General features: G+C 44.5%; 1 protein-coding gene and 1 pseudogene across 6 annotated transcripts in view; both read right to left on the reverse strand.

Annotated features, from left to right (window-relative positions):
* Positions 1–25,684, reverse strand: part of eml4 (EMAP like 4) — a 108,008-nt gene that overhangs the window by 54,656 nt on the left and 27,668 nt on the right. For 2 of the 6 annotated variants that reach the window (XM_031823400.1, XM_020481572.2), the window contains exon 1: positions 663–1,191. The exons of 3 other annotated variants lie outside the window; for them this stretch is intronic. In XM_031823400.1, the coding sequence (XP_031679260.1) occupies positions 663–741 (79 nt within the window). In that variant the 5' untranslated portion in view covers positions 742–1,191. Of the gene's footprint in view, positions 1–662; positions 1,193–25,684 lie in introns of those variants that run through there. One more of the 6 variants, XM_031823398.1, reaches the window with a different exon arrangement.
* LOC109889834 (eukaryotic translation initiation factor 5A-2-like) lies at positions 2,122–2,800 on the reverse strand (annotated as a pseudogene).

Raw genomic sequence — 25,684 nt, forward strand, 5'->3', positions numbered from 1 at the left:
ACACCGCTATGATCTATGACACTCCCCTCCTTCTCTCCACCTAACTCAGTCACACTCCATCTACAGCCACGTGTTCTCTCACTCTCTCACTCTTCTCTCTCAGATTCAGATCCTCCCTGCTACGAAGACAGACATCTAGATGGCTCTACTTCCTCAGACCGGTCCTCAATCAATCAGAAGCAGCCTCACTGGGGTGTGCTCTCTGAATAGATATTGAATGGATTGGAGAAAGGTCATACTGGTCCAAACACAGACAATCGGGGTTGCAGAGAAATCATATGAATGAGCAGCCAGTCACAGAGACCGGTCAAACAGCCTCACACACAGGGGAACTACAGCTGGTCGTGAAATGGGCTATTCTCTTTCACAGTAATCAACCTACCTACTTCTATAGTTTCACTATGACCCACACAAGCTAAGAAAGTCAAAGGTATTGTCTGTTAAAACCACTTGCATGCAATTTCTGGTAAACCACACAGATGGTATTGCAGTAGAGAGATTCTGCAGCAAACTCCACTTCAAGTGCATAGCTGGGGGAAACCCCATAGAGAGCACACACACACGCCAATGAACCACATGGAGCTGGCACCCCATTAACCTCCAAACATCTCTCTCTGGAACAGTACTGAAAGCAATTCTACGGTTATAGTACAGTACATTACCGGCACAGTGGTTGTTGAGCAAGGCGTTGGTGGTTGTAGAGTTGCAAGCTGGGGCCACAGACAACAAGCCCTCCTCCATTCTCTTCTTACTGCAGACACACACACACACACACACACCCGCAGACGGATACACACACCTCTCCCTTGACAAGATCCAGGCAGCTTCCTGCCTTTTTTTTAACTGTCCCGAGAGTGTGTGAGTGAGTACCCTTGCCTCGCTGCTACACGCCTGCTGTGTTTGTGACTGTGTATACGTGTGTGTGGTAGACTATTCTTCTCGTCGTCTTAGGCAGTCCTGTTTTTCCTCGCTCTCTCTCTCTCTCTCTTTTTCTAGAGTCTATTTCATTTCCTTCTTCCTTTCGATCAGGTCTTCCTCGACTGCAGTCAGAAGGATTTCTGGTTGTCTGTGTGCAAACAGAATGCTTTTTAGTCTTCCTCTTACTTCTCTCTCGTTTGTGTCTGCTCTCTCTGGTGTACACTCACACACAGTGCCACTGCTGCACGCTCACACAAAGCCCGGAGCGAATGAGTGAGCGAGAGAGTGAGGCAGGAGGAGGAGATCGAGATTTTTTTTTTTAAACAAAAATCCTTGGCTGGCTCAGGGAGTGGCTAAAGCTGAGCTGCGCTGCTGCTGTTGGCTCACAGAGCTTTAACCCCATGAATGCCAATAGCAATAAGGCTCCTGTGGACATAGAGAGAGAACGAGGAGGAGGAAAGAGGGGGAGAGGAGAGCGCGTAGAGGTGACATTATAGCGCGAAGAGAATAGTTCCTGCTCCACTAACTCATTGGTTTCTGGAGCTGTCTGGGCCCCTCGTTAGGTCTCCAAACATGCGGATGGCGAAGCTGTTAGTCACCAAAAAACATTATTCATTCACGTCTCCCTCGCCGCCAAAAACACATTTATTAGATTTCAGAGAGACAAACTCAGAATCCTATAAAGAATATACAGTATATTATTCTTCTATTTTTTGTTGTTGTTCTGGATTATTATAATATATTATTTATATATTTTTTACCCTCTTTTTCTAACCAAATTCGTAGTATCCAATTGTTAGTATCTTGTATTATCAATACCACTCCTGTACGGGCTCGGGAGAGACAAACGTCAAGAGCCACGCATCCTCCAAAACACAACCTAACCAAGCCACACTGCTTCTTAACACAGCGCGCATCCAACCCGGAAGCCAGCTGCACCAATATGTTGGAGGAAACACCCAATTGTGCGTCGCCCCATGGACCTCCCGGTCGCGGCCGCCTGCAACAGAGCCTGGGCTCGAACCCAGAGTCTCTGATGCGATGCCTTAGACCACTGCGCCACCCGGGACGCCTATTATTAGTATTTTAAACATTCAGGGAATGTATGTGGTAAGACCAAGACATCTCGAAGGCAAAAATAAACAGAGGAATGAGGAAGAAGTAAAAAAAAAAAAAAAACATTATTTTCAAAAAGTACTTTTCTTTATTTAGTAGATTCTGTATAACTAAACAATATCCTAGTGATCCAGCAGAATGCCATCCAACACAGTGAACGAGCCGCAATAACGGTGGGGCAGTCCGGCTCAGCATCGGAGAGAGAAACTACAAAAAGGAATAATCAAAACTGATTGAGGTTTTCTGTGAAGGCCGTCGCATATAGAACCAATACACATGCTAGAACCTGATTGTGGGTGGAGTTTGTTGCCTGGGCAGTCAAGCCTTTCTATTTGCCGGTAATTTGCTTAACCGCCACCGCATGCTCCTCCCCCATAGCGGATAGCACGGAGACCATGATATCCTCAGAGGTGGCAAACCTCTGGTCTATTTCCTTGCCCAGGTCTGAATCACTTGCCATTGCCACTCATGAGGGACATGAACCCATCAGTGATGTTCAACAGCTGGAAATCGTTTATCTCGACGTGGGGCACATCCACGTTGTGGGTGGAGGGACACAAGTCCTCATACTTCTTGTTGGTGAAGATGTCAATGCCCATCGTGTTAATCCTTGGCGTGTCTGTGCTTTCCGGTCTTGGAGGTGGACATTTCCACAATCTTGCAGGGGTGTCCCTTCAGCAGCACAAAGAGGTTATTTTGCAGGGCAGGAATGGGGGGTGGAGGCGCCAGAATCTCCAGTGGTGAAGTCAAGTTTGGGGTCTGCCATGGTGTGCCAGATTAAGAGCACTTCCAAGAGAAAGAGGAACGGGACTCCGCAAGCGTGACCAACTTTACTCGCCAAGTCAGATTACACAGCCACACGATCTGCCTCACAAATGATGTCATCGCTATCTTAAAGAGACAGCGCACAATTGAATAAAAAGAGACTGCTTCTTCTACGCAAATGCTGTCGATCAGTGCAATAAAATAATACGTTCTCCTAGCAGTTGCCAATAAAATAAGTCCTAAATAGAAGGGATTGTTTGTCATCTGTAGCCCCATGATATCAGCTAAGACGCGCTCAACTCAATGCATGCACAAGCTCCTTTTGAATAACATCCCATGCATCTGTATTGTGAAGAGTCCTAGGCTACATTTTTGATTTACCCAGTTTATCAATAGAGATGTACCTTTCAAATAAATGATTACCATTGTTGGTGTTGTTTTTTGTAGTTCGTTTGGTAAAAACTAAGTCAAATTGACCGTATGATTGATTCATTAATGCATACATTGCTGTCTCAAAAGAATTGACATAAAAATTTTCAAATGTGATGATATTGAACTCAAAATACGGCCAGCAATTGAACAGAGCAGTAAGCGGAGTCTGTCTGGATCAAGTGCCATTCTGGGACTTTAGATGATATCACAAAAAGAAAAAGTATTGTTTTGGAATCGAGTATCATGATGGTGTCGAGTATCACGATACTAAACCTGGTAATCCAAGTCAGAATTCTCGTATATCGTGACAACATTTCTGAAAGATAGAAATGTTCCTAAAATTAAATAAAAAACATTTTAACCGTCTAATCTAAACTCCATGATCAGCACCTGGTCTGGACGAAATTAAACCCACTCTTCCACACATGACTGCAGGAGCACAGCCAAAACACTGGGCCTGAGGTGGAGACAGAGAGCACAATGGTAGAAATACACATTCTGTTAAACACACATTCTCACTAAGATTTTAGCAAAGTTTGGATGGAACAGTGTGCACCATGTACGTAGATAGGTATTCTGTTGATGTGCACGAGGCTCTTTAAAGACTGCACATGTGTGCACAGGCTACTCCTGCTGGCTGCATTGCAGACAGTTGAAACTGGACCCTCTGCCCTGTGCTTGTATTATTATTCTGTTTAAACCTGAGGCACAGAGGGAGAGCAGGTCCCAGCCGATGGCAGGGATTTCAACCAGAGTGAACCATTTTAATCTCCACTGTTAGAGAAAGGCCGAGAAAGCGAGCAAGCGAGAGAGAACGATCGAGAAAGGGAGCGAGCGAGACAGCGAATTATTTCAAGGCAGCACTCTACCAAGTTGGAAGGAAAACCCTAAACAGAAAGGGGATTGGTGACTAGCCAGGAGGAAGAGATGAGGGGGGGGGGAACGAGGAGAAGCCATTGCCACCATACTGTACATCTACAATGGGCTCTACAATGACTCATGGTATGGGCAGTAATGTCCAGTACGGGTAGCTGAAGCCCAATATGGCGACCAGACTATGGGCATGTGGAAAGGAGTGGGCGTGTCGTAAGGACTGGGTGTACAGAAAGTGGATCAGCTACGTGGGCAGATTTGTTGCAACTCGACATCGTTTTGCGAGGCTGAAAGGGCTGTACTACTGCGGTAGCTATGTGGCTATTTTTTTTCTCTTACATCGTTTTATTAGTAGGATAGCAGCCTACACAATAAATAATATTGTTCACCATGTAGATGTCACCTTGATCATACATAGTCTACTACTCAATGGGGAGGGAATGAATGGCAACAACACCAGGACACTGTGCCCTTTGCTCCCGCTTGACAAGCACTACTGTCTGGCAACGGCATGGGAAGTAGCTCCCTAGTAGCTACTTAGGGTGACAGTTGCAGTTAAACACTCGCATACAACGCACGAAACATAAAAAATAAACAATCGTCAGTTTTATAACTGAAAATGTACAATTATTTGTGTAAAACTATCAATGAAATACGACTCAAACTCATCCTCTGTTTAATTTAGGAAATCTGGTTGCCAAGTATTTCCCCAAATACAAAAATAGACATTTGTTCATGTCTCAATGTAATCAAGGTATGAAATGACTGTATTTGAAAATAATACATTTTTTGGCTTAGTGATCAATTTGCAGTGTACAAATTATAATTTTACAGCCCCCCAGCCATTCGCTCGGAAAAACAATCGACCCGTGGCTGAATCTAGTTGCCTACCCCAGGGGTAAGGGTTCACACAAGATGTATGGCGAAAGCAGGTGATAGGAGGAAGGGACCCGTTTCAGCAGTGTGAAAGGTGAGGTAGCCAACTGTGACACTGAAGTTGTCCTCAAAATACACAATGAGCTTTAACAGTTGTCAGTACAAATGACATTAGCACAGTGACAGACAAGTAAACTGTTGTGAGGTCAAAAGCCAAGAACACAGAGTTCTAGAGAGGGGACATTTTATCTCATACCTAAGCACAGTCAAGACAAGTCAGCCTGTGTGGCCCCTCAAACATGTTCCTGCTCTCTACTGAAAACCCCTGGTGTGGCACGCGCGTTAACTGCCATCTGAAGGGAGATGAAACCTAGATGTTACACCCTGTGTAGAGAGGAATTGCAGCGGAGTCACCAAAATAGAGCTGACAGGAAAGAGGAGGGCGGCAGGAAAGCAGACAGGGCCTGACACACTTCAAACTGAAACGCTGCAATCAGAACACTTACGGTACTCGGCTACTCTCTCGAAAACAAAACTCTTCACCATGTTGGAGGCTAAAACAGAGTTCTGAAACAGGGACGTCTTAAGGGGTGGTGTCAAAACAGCCTCTTCAGTCCTCAGAGTTAAAGGGAGATTTTGGGATTTTTTGGCAATGATGCCTTTCAATCTACTTCCCCAGAGTCAGATGAAATCGTGGATACAATTTTTATGTCTCTGTGTCCAGAATGAAGGAAGTTTGAGGTAGTTTTGCAAGCCAATGCTAACTAGTGTTAGCACAATTAACAGAAGGCTAAGGGTGTCTGCTAGGGGTCTGGAGAAGTTACAGGAGGAAAGGTCCTATAGCCACAGGGGCATATATATGTACTAGTGACAGATTTTAAATACCTCAAATTAGAATTTGGTTGGGTAAAAAACAAGCAAAGGCGCTGAAAAACGCTAAACTACACCATCCCTTCCACTTTAAAACCAATTCTTCTAGCGTTCTTGTTATTTTCTCTCTCCTGATTCACCCTCTCTCCTCCTCTTTTCTCTCCTGCTCTCTCTCATCGACGCGTCTTAATCTGCCTAATGGTTTTTCCGACGGGGCAAGTCGGGGCATACCAGAGGAATAAAATACTATCTGCTAATCTTCCTCGGTAACATTGTGTTACTTAAGAGGAAATCACTGCCAGTGCCAGTCTGATGAGTTACCCAACCTGCGGGCTCTATTCTGGCTCTATGTGGCCCCAGGGAGCGGTGCCAGTTTCACTATCTCCCACCCAGGCTGCATTATAAGAGGACAGAGTGCAGCGCCTTGGTTCAATGAAGTGTCATGGCGCCCTTTCAAGTGACACACTCAAGCGCAGAGGAGGAAGCACCTGGCATGGAGTCACAGCACTGACGCCCATCAACTACCCCATGGATAAGGTACTGTATACTACCATTTATGTGTGAGAGTGAACCTGTTTCTTTTTAGAATGGAAGTCAGCAACCAAGTGTTTACACTTGTGCATGTTTCAGACAGTAATACTGCACAGAAAACAAAGGGGAAATCACATACTAGACAGTGTGAGGAAAAACAGGGGGGAGTGAAGAAAGGCGAGAGAGATGAAAAGAGACACAGAGAGACAGACAGGTGGTGTCTGAGGCAGATACATGGCGGCTCTCTAAGGAAGGAATGGGGTCAGAGGTTAGGGTCGCAGGAGAGAAGGATGAAGGGAGGAAGAGTGGGAGGAGAGGGGAAGGGGAGGAATGTGTGTTAAAAACCACAGAGCAACGTGTTGGACAGACTGGGACACGTTCTTAGGAGGCCAGCCACATGCTCGGAGCGAACATGTCTGTCTGTCTGCCTGTCTTGCAGGATTCCACACGTTGACAGACAGCTAGCCAAGCATAACAGCATTATATAATATACACAGTGTTATACAACCCAACACGAAGCAGCATAATATGCTGCAGTACGACACATTAAATGAACGACGCAGCGAAGCAGAGTGACTGCTACCAGGAACGACAATGGAAGGTAATGTAGAGCTAATCAGCATCTTGCCCTCATGACTCTCAGCCTTGGTTCACTAGTGTGCAGCTCCCTTCGGGTACCCAGCCACTCTCTAAATCTGTGTTAACAGAGTTGGCAGAAGGTATATATTGATGTGCGACATCCCAACAGGGTAGAGTATGAAACACGCAGTTTGATGAGCTGTGCGTAAGGGGTTTGTATCTAATGTTGGGGTTATTCGAGGCTCGACTATACTTGAAATGTGAAATGTGTGTGTGTGTGTGAGTGTGTGTGTGTGTGTGTGTGTGTAGGAGGTAGACATAGCTGATACTGTTGTGTTATTCTAAGCCCCTGTTCAGTAGTGTTAAGCCCAAACTCCCTGACCCCCTCTGGTACCCCAGCAGCAGATATGGGTGGGAGGGGGGGGGGGGTGGCGGTGTAGTAGGGGCCCTCCTTGCCTCGCCGTGCTACGCCCACCACTCCTGGCCCTTGGCAGCTTCGCCCACATTCCTCACCGCCCTGTTTGCAATTAGACTGGCACTGGACCCTCAGACTGCGGGAGCCATGACGACCTGCCAGCTAACGCAACCACGCACTCATGGTACAACAGAGTACCTACACCCTCAACCACTCAGGATACCTAGCTACTTTAAAAGCTACATTGTATACAAGCACACAGCCATGCACTGATGGTACAGAACACCTACTGGAAACCTACACACATCAACAATTGCAACATATGTAAATTGTGGTACACTACTAAGGTCATTTCCACGTAAAGGACCCATGAGCACCAGCATGTGAAGTTCATAGGAGTATGTCAAATCTGGTGTCAAATGAAAGACACGAGTCTATATTTTTATATGCATTCTTTTTAAATACATTTGCTATCCTAAATATTAGGAATAAGCAAACAGACAGAAAAGGGGTCTTAGAAAAAGTCTGAAACTGTACTTTACTGTACTCTACTGTGGTGTTCTGTACTTTGCCCTCCACCCATCAAATGAAATCAAATGTTATTGGTCACATACACATGGTTAGCAGATGTTAATGTGAGTGCAGCGATGCTTGTGCTTCTAGTTCTGACCGTGCAGTAATATCTAGAAAGTAATCTAACAATTTCACAACTACCTTAGACATACAAGTGTAAAGGAATGAATAAGAATATGTACATATAAATATATGGATGAGCGATGGCCGAACAGCATAGGCAAGATGCAGTAGATGGTATAGAGTACAGTATATACATATGAGATGAGTAATGTAGGGTATGTAAACATTGTATAAAGTGGAATTGTTTAAAGTGACTAATGATACATTTATTACACCCAATTTTGTGGCTACAGATTTGAGTCAGTATGTTGGCAGTAGCCACTAAATTTTAGTGATGGCTGTTTAACAGTCTGATGGCCTTCAGATAAACAGTTTCTATCAGTCTGTTGCGCCTTCTTAACCACGCTCTCTGTGTGGGTGGACCATTTCAATTTGTCCGTGATGTGTACACTGAGGAACTTAAAACTTTCCACATTCGCCACTACTGTCCTGTCGATGTGGATAGGGGGTTGTTCCCTCTGCTGTTTCCTGAAGTCCACAATCCATCTCCTTTGTTTTGTTCATGTTGAGTGTGAGGTTATTTTCCTGACACCACACTCCAAGGGCCCTCACCTCCTCCCTGTAGGCAGACTCATCATTGTTGGTAATCAAGCCTACCACTGTAGTGTCGTCTGCAAACTTGATGACTGAGTTGGAGATGTGCATGGCCACGCAGTCATGGGTGAACAGGGAGTACAGGAGAGAGCTGAGAACACACCCTTGTGGGGCCCCAGTATTTAGGATCAGCGGGGTGGAGATGTTGTTTCCTACCCTCACCACCTGGGGGCGGCCTGTCAGAAGGTCCAGGACCCAGTTGCACACGGCGAGGTCGCGACCCAGGGTCTCGAGCTTAATGGCGAGTTTGGAGGGTACTATGGTGTTAAATGCTGAGCTGTAATCGATGAACAGCATTCTTACATAGGTATTCCTCTTGTCCAGATGGGTTAGGGCAGTGTGCAGTGTGATTGCGATGCGTAGTCTGTGGATCTATTGGGGCGGTAAGCAAATTGGAGTGGGTCTAGGGTGTCAGGTAGGGTGGAGGTGACATGATCCTTGACTAGTCTCTCAAACCACTTCATGACGGAAGTGAGTACTACAGGGCGATAGTTGTTTAGCTCAGTTACCTTAGTTTTCTTGGGAACAGGAACAGTGGTGGCCCTCTTGAAGCATGTGGGAACAGCAGACTTGGATAGGGATTGATTGAATATGTCCGTAAACACTCCAGCCAGCTGGTCTGCACATGCTCTGAGGACGCGGCTAGGGATGTCGTCTGTGCCGGCAGCCTGGCGAGGGTTAGCATGTTTAAATGTTTTACTCGCGTTGGCTGCGGTAAAGGAGAGCCCGCAGGTTTTGGTAGCGGGCCATGTCAGTGGTGCTGTACTGTCCTCAAAGCGAGCAAAGAAGTTGTTTTGTTTGTCTGGCAGCAAGATGTCGGTGTCAGCGACGGGGCTGGTTTTCTTTTTTAATCTGGGATTGACTGTAGACCCTGTCACATAGTCTCGTGTTTAAACCGTTGAATTGCGACTCTACTTTGTCTCTATACTGACACGTAGCTTGTTTGATTGCCTTGTGGAGGGAAAGGTGGGCGAGGGAGGGCTTTGTATGCGTCACGGAAGTTAGAGTAGCAACGATCCAGAATTTTGACAGCACGGGTCGCACATTCGATATACTGCTAAAATATATGGAGCCTTGTTTTCAGATTAGTCTTGTGAAAATCTCCAGCTACAATAAATGCAGCCTCAGGATATGTGGTTTCCAGTTTTACATAGAGTCCAATGAAGTTATTTCAGGGCAGTCGAGGTATCTGTTCGGGGGGGATATACACAGCTGATATTATAATCGAAGAGAATTCTCTTGGTAGATAATACGGTCGTCATTTGATGGTAAGGAATTCTAGGTCAGGTGAACATAAAGAACTTGAGTTCCTGTATGTTGTTATGATCACACCACGACTCTTTAATTATAAGGCATACACCCCCGCCCTTACCAGAGAGATGTCTGTTTCTGTCGGGGCGATGCTTGAGAAAACCGGGTGGCTGTACCTACTCTGATAAGGTATCCCAAGTGAGCCATGTTTCCATGAAACAGAGAATGTTACAATCTCTGATGTGTCTCTGGAAGGCAACCCTTGCTTGAATTTCATCTACCTTGTTGTCAAGAGACTGGACATTGGTGTGTAGTATACTTGGAAGCGGTTAGCGTTGTCCCCGTCTATGGAGCCTGACCAGAAGACCGCTCCGTCTGGCCCTTCTGCGGCGCCGTTGTTTTGGTTCGCCTACTGGGATCCGATCCATTGTCCTGGGTGGTGGTCCAAACAGAGGATCCGTGGGAAAGTTGTATTCCTGGTCGTAATGTTGGTAAGTTGACGTTGCTCTTATATCCAATAGTTCTTCCCGGATGTATGTAATAAGACTTAGGATTTCCTGGGGTAACAGTGTAAGAAATAATACATTTAAAAAACAAAATACTGCATAGTTTCCTAAGAACGTGAAGCGAGGCGACCATCTCTGTCGGCGCCACCCTGAAGCAAGTGAAACATAAGAATAAACGTCTATGATTGGTTCAGGCCAAAAATCAACATACAGTTGAAGTCACAAGGTTACATAAACTTAGGTTGGAGTCATTAAAACTTGTTTTTCAACCACTCCACAAATGTATTGTTAACAAACTAGAGTTTTGGCAAGTCCGTTAGGACATCTACTTTGTGCATGACACAAGTAATTTTTCCAACAATTATTTACAGACTGTATCACAATTCCAGTGGGTCAGAAGTTTACATACACTAAGTAGACTGTGACTTGAAACTGCTTTGAAAATTCCATAAAATGATGTCATTGCTTTAGAAGCTTCTGCTAGGATAACTGACATCATTTGAGTCAATAGGTGGTGTTAGAGGCCTACCTTCCAACTCAGTGCCTCTTTGCTTGACATCATGGGAAAATCAAAAGAAATCAGCCAAGACCTCAGAACAAAATTGTAAACCTCCACAAGTCTGGTTCATCCTTGGGAGCAATTTCCAAACGCCTGAAGGTATCACGTTCATCTGAACAAACAATAGTACCCAAGTAGAATCACCATGGGACCACGCAGCTGTCATACCGCTCAGGGAGGAGACGAGCTCCGTTTCCTAGAGTTGAAGGTACTGTGGTGCGAAAAGTGCAAATAAATCCCAGAACAAGAGAAAAGGACCTTGTGAAGATGCTGGAGGAAACAGGTACGAAAGATATCTATGTCCACAGTAAAACGAGTCCTTTATCGACATAACCTGAAAGGCCGCTCAGCAAGGAAGAAGCCACTGCTCCAAAACCGCCATAAAAATGCCAGACTACGGTTTGCAATTGCAAATGGGGACAAAGATCATACGTTTTGGAGAAATGTCCTCTGGTCTGATGAAACAAAAATAGAAATGTTGGCCATAATGACCATTGTTATGTTTGGAGGAAAAAGGGGGATGCTTGCAAGCTGAAGAACACCATCCCAACCGTGAAGCACGGGGGTGGCAGCATCATGTTGTGGGGGTGCTTTGCTGCAGGAGGGGCTGGTGCACTTCACAAAATAGAGGAAGGAAAGTTTAAAAAAAGATTGTTACGAATTGAACTGTAATTAAATGAGTTGACTTTTCACATGGGACGATTTCACTGAACAACAAAAGAAAGGTCATATTTATTGACCCCCAATGATCCATGGCATCTCTATAAAATGATAGTCTAGAAACTAAAGCTTTGGTTGTCTTCCTCTCAGGCTTCCACATCTTCTCCCTGAACTTCTTCAATGTCCACCTCTTGAACATCGGACTCTGAGGTCTCATCTTCACTGTCACTTTCCAACCATGTTGAGGAAGGCTCGCTGTCAGGCTCAAAAAGCCACAAATTTGCCTGGATGGACACCAATTTTTCAACCCTTGTATTGGTCAGCCTGTTGCATGCTATGGTGTGTGTGTTCCCAAACAAGGACCAGTTGTGCTCTGAAGCGGCTGATGTTGGTGGGATTTGGATGGTGATGGAGGCAACAGGGGAAAGAGCCTCAGATCCACAAAGTCCCTTCCACCAGGTGGCTAATGAGATATGTTGGCACGACTGCCATATTGCATCTCCATCCCAAAGCCCTTGCTTGGAAGTGTACTTCGCCAGTCTGCCAAGAACCTTGCCCTCATCCAGACCAAGGTGGCGAGACAAGGTAGTGATGACACCATAAGCCTTGTTGATCTCTGCACCAGACAGGATGCTCTTGCCAGCATACTTACGGTCCAACATGTACGCTGTGGCGTGTATGGGCATCAGGCAGAAGTCTTCACGCTTTTTGATGTATTTCAGAACTGCATTTTTCTCTGCTTGAAGCAACAGTGAAGTGGACAGGGCAGTACAGATTTCTTCTCTGACATCAGACAGGGTGGCATTGTCTCCCTCAATCCATGCAATGGCTACTGCTATAGGTTTCAGGAGTTACAGGCTGCTTTCCACTCTCTCCCAAAATACATCATTCAGGAGGATCCTCTTGATGGGGCTGTCCATATCGGCAGACTGTGATATGGCCATTTCTTGGAGAGACTCCTTCCCCCCCAGGAGACTGTCAAACATGATGACAACACCACCCCAACAAGTGTTGCTGGGCAGCTTCAATGTGGTGCTCTTATTCTTCTCACTTTGCTTGGGGAGGTAGATTGCTGCTATAACTTAATGACCCTTCACATACCTAACCATTTTCTTGGCTCTCTTGTAGAGTGCATCCATTGTTTTCAGTGCCATGATGTTCTTGAGGAGCAGATTCAAGGCATGAGCAGCACCGCCATTGGGTGTGAGGTGAGGGTAGGACTCCTCCCCATTAGACCAAGCAGCCTTCGTGTTCTGGACCACCTTTTGTGGTCCAAGTGTAACCGATATGAAATGGCTAGCTAGTTAGCGGTGGTGCGCACTAATAGCGTTTCAATCGGTGATGTCACTTGCTCTGAGAACTTGAAGTAGTGGTTCCCCTTGCTCTGCAAGGGCCGCAGCTTTTGTGGATTGATGGGTAACGATGCTTCGAGGGTAACTGTTGTTGATGTGTGCAGAGGGTTCCTGGTTTGAGCCCGGGTATGGCGGAGGGGACTGTCTAAAGTTATACTGTTACACAAGGTCATTGATGACTGCCTTCAGCTCATCTGCAATGTAGAGACCGGTGTGTCTGTTGTCCCTTGTGTCTGTGCTCTTGTAGAATACTGGTTGAGGGGTGGAGATGATATAGTTAATTATTCCTTGCCCACAAACTTTCGACCACCCATCCGAGATGATTGCAATACAGTCTGCTTTCTCTATGATTTGCTTGACCTTCACTTGACCTCTGTTGAACTCTGCATCCAGAAAATGAGTAGATAAAGCATGTCTGGTTGGAGGGGTGTATTCTGGGCAAAGAACATTCAGAAATCTCTTCCAATACACATTGCCTGTGAGCATCAGAGGTGTACCAGTTGCATACACAGCTTGAGCAAGACATTCATCAGCATTTCTCTGTCTACATCCCTTTATTGAGTCAAAAAACTTCTGATTCCAGAAGGACCATGAGCTGTTGCTATCGATAAGGTTTCGGATTCATAATTTTCACCTCGAATAGAAGTAGAGGGACTTTTGTAAGAGGTTGTTTGTTGTGAGCGCTGACGGGAATGTATGCACTTGGCAAGAAAGAGGATTCTGCATCTTTGTTGCATTCTTCACATATGATTTGGCACAGTATTTGCAAATGTACACATATTTTCCTTCTACATTAGCTGCAGTGAAATGTCTCTACACATCAGAGAGTGCCCGTGGCATTTTCCTGTAAAGATTATAATTTTTTTGGGGGGGGGACCCCAAATACAATTCCATGTACAGATAAATAGTTCACCCTTATGTTGTCTTAGTGGTGGGTCATTTTTTTACCCCTATGTCAAACAGCAGAGAAACCACCCTTAATTATATTTTTTTCAACTAGAAATTTGATGCATTTTTCTAGATTGACCCAAATATTAGAAAAAGTGAATCATCGCCTTTGTTCATATTTCCATGAAAGCTGTACACGACAAGGGTACAAAGATTGTTTTAGGGTCATTTTTGACTCGGCAATTAAAACAAAACAAAAATCACACACACAATTTTGTGCTACAGCTTGAACTCAAAACGAAAACGTTCTTGTGCATGTGCAGCATCTCCCCTCCACGACTCAAGTTCACAGACAAAATAAACAACATTTCAGACAAAATAATCATTTCTTCAAAGCATTGTTTACTAATGGGGAATGCAGTCTGAGGCTATAAAGGTGCTGCAGATGACAGTCCCCCCAGTTCTCTTTGCTGAAGCCATGACTGCACGTTTCAGTGCCCAACAGGTTGTTGATCAGATTTGTTCAGTGTCCAGGAGGAACAAGAGAACAATGATTTAGAATAGGAGGTATCTGAAGAAGAAGATGGGGAAGAATACAACCCAGAGCACGGTGCATCATCTTCAGATGAAGCCCGGAGAAGAACCAGGGGATGCGGGTTGTGCTTGATGTGACAGACGGACTGAGGGGGCACCTTTCTTCCCCTCTTATGAACTCAACCAGCAGCTCCTGGAGAGGAAAATTACCATGGTTGGCACAGTTAAAAAGAACAAGCCTGAGCTCCCACTGTACTCCTCACAACAAGGGGGAGAGAGGCCTTCTCAAAGTTTGCCTTCACCCCCACCACCACTCCCAAAGAGTAACAAGAATGTGGTCCTCCTGAGCACACTGCACAAAACGGCTGAGATCAGTGATCGTGAGGACAGGAAGCCAGCCATCATCCTGGACTACAACCACAACAAAGGAGGCGTAGACAACCTGGGCAAGGTGATTGGAAATTACAGCTGCAGGAGGATGACTGCCTGCTGGACCCTGGTCATCTTCCATAACATCATTGATGTCTCCTCATAAAATGCCTTCATGAAATGGAACAAGATCAATCCTACCTGGATGCCTGATAAGCGAAACAAGAGGAGGATGTTCTTGGAGCAGCTGGGAAAGGCACTTGTAACCCAAAGAAGGGAGAACCTCCCCTGCACGGCAGCGCTTGTGAAAGCTGTTCAAGGGGCTAAATCTAGTCCTGATCTTGCCTGCCCCAGGCTGCAGCAGGCAAGAGGAGGAGATTAGAGGTTGACCGATTAAATCGACATGGCCTATTAATTAGGGCCGATTGCAAGTTTTCCTAACTATCAGTAATCTGCATTTTTGGACGCCGATTATGGCCGATTACATTGCAATCCATGAGGAGACTGCGTAGCAAGCTGACCATCTGTTACGCGAGTGCAGCAAGGAGCCAAGGTAAATTGCTAGCTAGCATTAAACTTATCTTAGAAAAAACAATCAATCTTAACATAATCACTGGTTAACTACACATGGTTGATGATATTACCAGTTTAACTAGCTTGTCCTGCGTTGATTATAATCAATGCGGTGCCTGTTAATTTATCATTGAATCACAGCCTACTTCGCCAAACGGGTGATGATTTAACAAAAGGGCATTCGCGAAAAAAGCACAATCGTTGCACCAATGTACCTAACCATTATCATCAATGTCTTTCTTACAATCAATACACAGAAGTATATTTTTTGAAACCAGCATATTTAGTTCAAAGAAATTCATGTTAGCAGGCAATATTAACTAGGGAAATTGTGTCACTTCTCTTGCGCTCAGTGCAAGCAGAGTCAGGGTATAGTTTGGGCCGCCTAGCTTGTTGCGAACTGTGTGAAGACCATTTCTTCCAAACAAAGACCGTAATTAAATTGCCAGAATTTTACATAATTATGACATAACATTGAAGGTTGTGCAATGTAACAGCAATATTTAGACTTAGGGTTGCCACCCGTTCGATAAAATACGGAACGGTTCCGTATTTCACTGAAAGAATAAACGTTTTCTTTTCAAAATGATAGGTCATTAATATGTTAAAACCCGGAAACTAAGGTTTGTACTTCTGTTTATTTATTATAATTAAGTCTATGATTTGATATTTGATAGAGCAGTCTGAGCGGTGGTAGGCAGCAGCAGGCTCATAAGCATTCATTCAAACAGCACTTTCCTGCGTTTGCCAGCAGCTCTTCACAATGCTTGAAGCACAGCGCTGTTTATGACATCAAGCCTATCAACTCCTGAGATTAGTTTGGAATACTATAGTACCTATAAGAACATCCAATAGTCAAAGGTAAATTAAATACAAATGGTATAGAGAGAAATTGTCATATAATTGTTAATAAGTTTAAACACTTCACTGTAGGCTACTATTTACTAGTTAACAAAAAAGAATGTATGTCATAAAATATATTCACCCCACCCAGTATTGTAATCAAAACTTGCCCAAAAGCATGTAGTCCTTGGCTCAGACAGTGTAGTAGTGTGGGCTCAATAGCAGCTCATTAGTGTGCAAGATCTTGAGAATCAGCTGTACATGTGGTGGAAGAGTGCACTGCACATGTGATGGAAGAATGCACTGTGCATGCAGAGGGTGGAAATTGCATGAATTGGGGATAGTTTAACCAAAATATGCCACATGACCTATAATTGCCTTATGTGTATACCACAAAAAAAAAGGTTCACTGTTATAAGCAAACTTTTTTAAATGAATTTAAGCAAAATTCCTGGGCTTAACTTTCCATGGAAACTTCCGGAAATTTACCGAAAGGTTTCCGACCCTTTGCAACCCTACATGAGACAAAATGAATGTGTAGCATGTGTTAATTGTAGGGGTGCCCATGGGACTGGGGTTCAGAAATGTCCCGTGCGAGAGAGGCAGGATGAGGTTTCCAGTGTTAGAGTAGTGAACAAAGTAGATGAATATGGGACAAGGGGGAGGATGGATACTGAGAGGAGTGGTGTGAGAAGTAGATACGTACCAGTACAGAGGGATAAACCAACAAGTGATAGATGTTCCAATAAGATCGGCATTTATAGCATTTATAGCAATGGTTATCAACTGTACAGCAGGCATGGAACATAAGTCAGAGAAAAAAATCGAGGTTGTGGTGGCAGCTGCAGAGAAGTATTTGGGTGTGCGAGATTTGACGTCAGAAGAGTTACAGGGTGTGTTGAGTGGTGGTGGTGAGGTCTAGGTAGATACCTTGCTTTGAAGTGGCCTATCTCATCTTTTTTTTTATCCCTGATTCTTTGAACGAGGGAATAATTGTATTAAGACAAAAGTACTTGGTTGTAATGTTGCAATATTTTATATCAAGCGTCGCGGGCAACCATTCTCCAGGTTAGCAAGCTACTGGATGTGCAGGCTTTTGTTCAAGCCCTGGTCTAACCACATTGTAGCCTAAACATCAGCTGCTCAATAGGACCTTGATGAGCAGACTTGGGTGTGCAGGCTTGGCTTTTGATCCAACCCTGAAACACCCATGAGCTCTCCAGACTGTTGACAACATGTGACCAACAGTGCAGTTCTACTCTGTGGGAGGTTAAGTGCCTTGATCAAGGGCACAATAGCAGGAGATGGTACTGTAGGCCTACATGGGATCGAACACAGAAGCCGTCCAGTGTCAATAATGGTTACTTTTTCATGTCAGAGGTCTATAGCATAATGTAATTCGTGAAGTTTGGTGAACATAGTCTAATTGACCGACTTGGAAAAAGACAGCTCCTGCACTTCTTTCCCAAGTCAAGCACTGTCAAAAACCAAAATCGATTTTTGAAAGTCAAGGTGTCATATCATAGCTGACACCCCCGTTGTTTCTGCAGACATCTTTGACTCTTAATATTTAACAGAGCTTTTGGAAAATGTGGTCACAGAAAACGCAAGGAGATTTTTACAAAACTTTGCATCTGCACAGTTCTTCCAGTAAATGTGTTTTTGTACAATTTTCTGAGGAAACTGTTAAAAGTAGCTATTGTGCAATGAGTTGTATGGTTTATTAAACTTAGAAATGAAATGGTTTTTATCGTGAAATCTGAGTCTCAGCGCAATTCTGTTACTGTGAAATTGCCCCCCCAAAAAACGTGGGATGCATGCCAGCAAAGCCACTACACAACATTAAACAATACATGAATTGCACTATACCACTGCTACACCTGGCTATCAGTGGAGCCTTGTCTGGCAGCGAAACAGTTCATTCAGCCTCATTTACTGCCTTTAAAAAAAACATAGCTGATATGGCTGACTGCTTAAACAAATGTGGATTCTACTGACAAAAGTCAGATTTTGCAGTTCCAAGTTAACAGTTGTTTTGAGCGTGGCACAAATCATGCTTCATTGACAGTGTGGCAAATTTTAAACTAGGAAGAGAGACCCTTAATCTTAGACTTGGGATCACACAGCCACAGCGACTCAACTGAATAGAAGGCTAATAATTGCTTTGCAATGCTTGCAGTTAGCCACTGATTCCTTCCAAACCACTCTTTGTTGAATTCGCGAATTCCAACTTGTGTAATCTTTATGTCCAATGGCCGATGGGCACAGATGTTTTATCTATAATTTATCTTCATATAGCAGGGTTCCCGAGTGGTGCAGCAGTCTAAGGCACTGCATCTCAGCGCTAGAGGTGGCACTACAGACACCTTGGTTCGACTCCAGGCTGTATCACAACCGGCAGTGATTGGAAGTCCCATAGGGCGGCGCCCAGCGTCGTCCAGCTTTGGCCAGTGTAGGCCAAATTTTCGAGGTCTACCCTTAGACTTGGCGGTGACGTAGTGTCCCCATGAGTGACAGAACACTCAGCTAATCAAGCGCCATATTTTCTGCTGGCTTGCCCCACCACCACAGAAAGCACTGAGCTAGGCTGAAACACCTGCATTTTGGAGCTAATTTACTCAAGAAAACAAAAAGGAGACCATGTTTGTTTGCAGCTTTAACTCATTTATATATATATTTTTAATGACATTGTTTGCAAACTGATATGTCACATATTAATGCCAAAATAACATGCAAAACAGGCAAGCCCCACCTGCCCTGAATGACAGGTCAGCACTGGAAATTGCCCATACCATCCTTTGGGGCCTCATGCTATCTATTGTTATCTTGAAGCCACAGGTGCATTGCAACAGTTGATTTTCAGTTTTACTTTAAAGCTATATCTTGCTTTGACATTCCCGCCACGCAGACAAAGAGGTAGACTCACCACAGCTCTGTGCCTAAAGTAACAGGCCCCATCCCTGCCCGTGGCCCCCGGCCCTGCCTGAGCCAAATCACAGGTGTAGAACCATTTTGTGTCGGAGTCAGGAGGAAACCGATTGAATGAGCCTGCTGAACGCAAATCTGAGCAAACAAATGAAATACTGCGGAAATTAAACTGGAAACATGCCAATGTTGGCAGACTCATAAAACAGCCATGGAGTATATTGTTCTGTGGAATCACTCCATTTATTATTATACAGTGCTGTGTAATAGTTGATTTTGACCTCCTGATGCTATTTGTCTGAGTCTCAGCCCTTATTATCAATGTGCAGAGGGCATTGAGTCTCTATCACAACGACAAACTACAAAGTCCCAGATCCTGTTAACAAAACATATGGTAGATATGATTTCATGTCCTTGTGAGTATGTGGGGTCTTTGAGTAGTGCGGGTGCTTACAATACACAATGAAGTTAATCATTAACTTTGAATAAGGCCTATAAAATCCCCCCTTTTGTAAAACTATCACAGGCAGCTGAAAATGGGTTTTACTATCCCTCACTAAGATAACGCAGTTTCACTACACACACGGACACAGTCCAGTGCTCGCATATCCTGTCATGGCACAATTCCACACACACATGGTTGGAAGTGCACACACACACAGGGTCCACCAAGAAGTCAAAGCCGCCACAATGTAATTGTAGTAAGTTAAAAGTCGTGTTTTAATGTAAAAACAGTGTGTAAGACAGTGAGGGAGGTCTTGATCAAATCCAGTGATTCCTCACAAAACCCAGACAAAAGAAAACCATGATTTGGGGGATTTTCATGAAATGTAATCCATTATTAATAAAACATGGAAAATACTGGAATATTCTATGGATTACATTTTGTGAAAATCCCCCAAATCATGGTCATTATTTTTGTCTGGGTTTGGTGAGTAAACACTGTTCTATAACGAGGTTGTTCTGAATCTGAGCCTTATTTTCGGTCACAGTATGGTTTTAGACCACCCTGCAATTGGCTGAAACACATACTGATAAACTGACCCATCATGTGTGTATGTATGAACATACGCATGTATGTACATAAGCAGGTGTGTGAGGAAGTTAGATGGTGTGTGTGTGTGTGTGTGTGTGTGTGTGTGTGTGTGTGTGTGTGTGTGTGTGTGTGTGTGTGCTTGCAGGAGTTTGTGTGTCTGTGTCTTCAGAGGGCCCTTTATAACAGCCTTTTAAAAGCAGCAGGAGCCTGGATTCAGGCCTGCAGTACAACTGAAACATCACTAACTGACTCTTATTGACAAGCCAACACTCATCCGTCTCTGACTGACTGCAGCATGCAGACACCACCTTTTTCACCTAGTTTAACTGCTGGAATCTTGGGCCTTTGTGCCTTTCCAACCCCAGTAATAAAAAAACCAAGGGGAAAAACAACAATTACGCTAAAAAGCTGGGCAGGGAACGGAAGAGAGAAGCAGGGATCTGGAAGCTGTGTGTTCCTGCTTGCCTCCCATTCCCGGAAAAGCAGCATCTGGACCTAGGGAGCTTGGAGAGGGAGGGAAGGAGAGGGGTGGGTTGAGGTCGCATGGTCGACCGAACATCAGAAAAACAGCCAAAGTAAGACAAGGGCTCCACAGAGAGAAAGAGCTCTCTTCTCCTAGCCTGAAGAGTTGTTTGTGAGTGCTATGACACCCTCCATAACTCGACCAAAAACAGCTGAATATCTGCAATAGGTCCATTAAAACACGAACGTGTGTAAACATTATTTAAACACTATGTAAAGAAGCAATTCCCCCTTGCCTATGGCCACAACACCAATGTGCCACAGTAATTCTGGGTTAAACAGAGGCACAGGCATGGTCTTTTTTCCAAGATCCAAGCTGTAGTATGTGTTTTAAATGTTAAAGCCAACTGACTGTTGCAAGTACTGGATATAATACCAGACTGCTTTTCAAAGTACTCTAACATAAATTTGTTCACTTTAAAATGCATAGCATAGGTTATATCCATCCAAGGTCACTTCATGGGGCAAATAGAGATCTAAATGCTAAGTGTTAGGTAGTTTGAACCCCTAAGGCCTCCAAAACCAGCTCTGTATCCTTAACCATAGAACCTTAGCACCTATTTCAACCTCTCCACAATATGTTGAGACACTCCACAGGCCCCAAGCCTGTGTCAGTCAGTGAGACAGCACCCCCTATCTGCCAACCAATGACACTCCACCATCTGCACTCCTCAGGACTAGGCAGAAAACCTCCACTGTGGTTGGGTGGATGACAAGAAGACACACACCCTTCCCCCACACTGCTCACCTGGTCATAATGTAAATCCCTCTCTCGTTCTCTTGTCTGTCTGCCCAGTTGCCATGGAAAAGTACCATAGGAAAGTTAGGCTTACTGCAGCAGAGGTCTCCCCCTCCTCTCTCGGTCTATCTCTGAAATATTCCCCATTCTGACTCAGCATCACTGCACTGAGCAGGAAGACAGAACCGGTTAAATCACTGCAGGGCACCGCCGCATTGGGTTCTAACACAGCAGAATCAGTACTAGTGGTGTACCATGGTCCTGTATCTAGTGTTAATAGACTGAAACTGTATATTCATGTATAGTCTATTCAAATGTTAAGTGAGTGCTAGGCAGTGTTGTGGTAAATGCACTACGCAGTACATTCATCATTTGTTGGTGATAAAAGCTCTGCTGCACAAAGTCATCAAAGAGAGGGACAGAACAGGGGAAATTCCACAGAATGTAATTATGCAAACTCCAATTTTTCACATTAAAATATCCCTCTGTTTTTTTATGCAATCATGTTTTCTACAAACTCTTACATATCTGCCTCTGAATTAAGATTCAAAGATGTCTGCAGAAAGAATAGGGTATGAGCTATGACATGACATCTTGAGTTTGAAAACATCTCTTTTGGATATTGAGCGGATTTACACCTGGTAACAGACTTACGGTAACATAATTACATTATGGGTCCCTGATCTGTACCACACAGAAATCCATAATTATGGATATGAATTGTAATGATCTTAATGGTGATGTATCCTGAATAGGTATACAAAAGGTAGAGATTTGCAATATCATATACAGTACCAGTCAAGAGCTTGGACACACCTACTCATTTATTTATTTTTTCTACATTGTAGAATAACAGTGAAGACATCAAAACTATGAAATAACACATATGGAATCATGTCGTAACCAAAAAGTGTTAAACAAATCAAAATATATTTTATATATTTGAGATTCTTCAAAGTAAACACCCTTTGCCTTGATTACACCTTTGCATATTCTTGAAATTCTCTCAACCAGCTTCACCTGGAATGCTTTTCCAACAGTCTTGAAGGAGTCCCCACATATGCTGAGCACTTGTTGGCTACTTTTCCTTCACTCTGTGGTCCAACTCTTCCCAAACCATCTCAATTGGGTTGAGGTTGGGTGATTGTGGAGGCCAGGTCATCTGAGCTCGGGTGATTGACCTTAGCCTGGACAACTCTTGCCAGTCTGCACAGCGTGATTCAAACCAGAGCATATCGGACTTATTTTTCTCCATATCTCCTGATTCCTACCGCAAGCTCTGAACCTTTTCACCTGGATCATCGTAGCTAGCTGCTATCCGAGTGGCCACTCCTGGCTAACGTCTCTGTCCCGAAGCAAGCACCAATTAGCCTGGAGCTAGCCTATGCTAGGCCCATCTCCCGGCTAGCTAAGGAGGTCTATCAGCCACTGCTTGGGCTACAATACCCATTTTGCCAATTGGCCTGGACCCCTTTTACTGCCGATACGGAGCCCCGCCGATCCATCACGACTAGACTACTGACGGAATCTGCCCGAGGGTTTTTTTCAACTGGCTCCTCCATCGCGACGTCCCCTGAATGCTCATCTGCTAGCCTGCTAGCCACGGCCCTCTAGCTGTCTAGAGCATATCGGACTGTTAGCTGAAGAGGCCCATTGGCCAATTTCTTGGGCCACTATACCTATTTTGCCAATTGGCCTGGACCCTTTTACTAGCTGTCTGAATCGCTGTGTCTCCAGCCCACCTAGCTACTCACTGGATCCCTATGATCACTCGGCTACACATCCCCCCCCTAATATCAATATGCCTTGTCCATTGCTGTTTTGGTTAGTGATTGTCTGATTTCACTGTAGAGCCTCTAGCCCTACTCAATACGCCTTAACTAACCCTTTAGTTGCACCTCCCACACATTCGGTGACCTCACCTGGTTTCAATTATGTTTCTAGAGACAATATCTCTCTCATCGTCACTCAATGCATAGGTTTACCTCCACTGTATTCTCATCCTACCATACCCTTGTCTGTACATTATGCCTTGAATCTATTCTACCATGCCCAGAAACCTGCTCCTTTTACTCTCTGTTCCGAAAGTATTAGACGACCAGTTCTTATAGCCTTTAGCCGTACCCTTAGCCTACACCTCCTCTGTTCCTCTGGTGATGTAGAGGTTAATCCAGGCCCTGCAGTGCCTAGCTCCACTCCCATTCCCCAGGCGCTCTCATTTGTTGACTTCTTTAACTGTAGAAGACTTGGTTTCATGCATGTTAACATTAGAAGCCTCCTCCCTAAGTTTGTTTTAGTCACTGCGTTAGCACACTCTGCCAAACCGGATGTCCTAAGAAAAAAAAGTCTCTCACCATTGCTGCTTGCTATAGACCACCTTCTGCCCCCAGCTGTGCCCAGGACACCATATTGTCAGTCCCTGACCTTAGAGAGCCTTTTTTATTCTCTATTTGGTTAGGTCAGGGTGTGACTTGGGTGGGCAAATCTATGTTTCTATTTCTTTGTTGGCCTAGTATGGTTCCCAATTAGAGGCAGCTGTTCATCGTTGTCTCTGATTAGGGATCATACTTAGGCAGCCCTTTTTTTTTGTGGGATCTTGATTTTTTTAGTTGCTGTATAGCCTGCTGAACTTTACATTAGTTTATCATTTGTTGTTTTTTTGTTGTTCATCCAAATAAAGAAAGATGTACGCTTACGACGCTGCACCTTGGTCTCATTCCAACAACAGACATAACACATATGTGAATTGATTGCCCACCATCCATCTTCAGAGCTCATGCTGTTAGGTGACCTAAACTGGTACATGCTTAACACCCCGGCCATCCTACAATCTAAATTTGATGCCCTCAATCTCAAGCAAATTATTAATGAACCTACCAGGTACAACCCCAAATCCGTAAACATGCGCACCCTCATAGATATCATCCTAACCAACCTGCCTTCCAAATACACCTCTGCTGTTTTCAACCAAGATCTCAGTGATCACTGCCTCATTGCCTGCATCCGTAACGGATCTGCGGTCAAACGACCACCCCTCATCACTGTCAAACGCTCCCTAAAACAGGCCTTTCTAATCGACCTGGCACCCTGGAAGGATATTGACCTCATTCTGTCAGTAGAGGATGCCTGGTTATTCTTTAAAAGTGCTTTCCTCACCATCTTAAATAAGCATGCCCCATTAAAATAAAATAGAACCAGGAACAGATATAGCCCTTGGTTCACTCCAGACCTGACTGCCCTTGACCAGCACAAAAACATCCTGTGGCGTTCTGCATTAGCATCGAATAGCCCTCGCGATATGCAACTGTTCAGGGAAGTTAGGAACCAAAATACACAGGCAGTTAGGAAAGCAAATCTAGCTTTTTCAAACTGAAATTTGCATCCTGTAGCACAAACTTCAGAAAGTTCTGGGACACTGTACAGTCCATGGAGAATAAGAGCACATCCTCCCAGCTGCCCACTGCACTAAGGCTAGGAAACACTGTCACCACCGATAAATCCACGATAACTGAGATTTTCAATAAGCATTTTTCTACAGCTGGCCATGCTTTCCACCTGGCTACCCCTACCCCGGTCAACAGCCCTTCACCACTCACAGAAACTTGCCCAAGCCTCCCCCATTTCTCCTTCACCCAAATACAGATAGCTGATTTTCTGAAAGAGCTGCAAAATCTGGGCCCCTACAAATCAGCCAGGCTAGACAATCTGGACCCTCCCTTTCTAAACATTATCCGCCAAAATTGTTGCAACCCCTATTATTAGCCTGTTCAACCTCTCTTTTGTATCGTCTGAGATCCCCAAAGATTGGAAAGCTGCCGCGGTCATCCCCCTCTTCCAAGGGGAGACACTCTAGACCCAAACTGCTATATCTATCCTACCCTGCCTTTCTAAGGTCTTCGAAAGGCAAATTAACAAACAGAACACCGACCATTTCGAATCCCACCATACCTTCTCCGCTATGCAATCTGGTTTCCAAGCTGGTCATGAGTGCACCTCAGCCATGCTCAAGGTCCTAAACGATATCATAACCGCCATCGACAAGAGATAATACTGTGCAGCTGTATTCATCGACCTGGCCAAGGCTTTCGACTCTGTCAATCACCACATTCTTATCGGCAGACTCAACAGCCTTGGTTTCTCAAATGACTGCCTCGCCTGGTTCACCAACTACTTCTCAGATAGAGTTCAGTGTGTCAAATCAGAGGGCCTGTCTGGACCTTGTCCTTGTCTGGACCTCTGACCGTCTCTATGGGGGTGCCACA

The sequence above is a fragment of the Oncorhynchus kisutch genome, linkage group LG4 (genome assembly GCF_002021735.2).
Source record: "Oncorhynchus kisutch isolate 150728-3 linkage group LG4, Okis_V2, whole genome shotgun sequence".
NCBI classification, from domain to species: domain Eukaryota; kingdom Metazoa; phylum Chordata; class Actinopteri; order Salmoniformes; family Salmonidae; genus Oncorhynchus; species Oncorhynchus kisutch.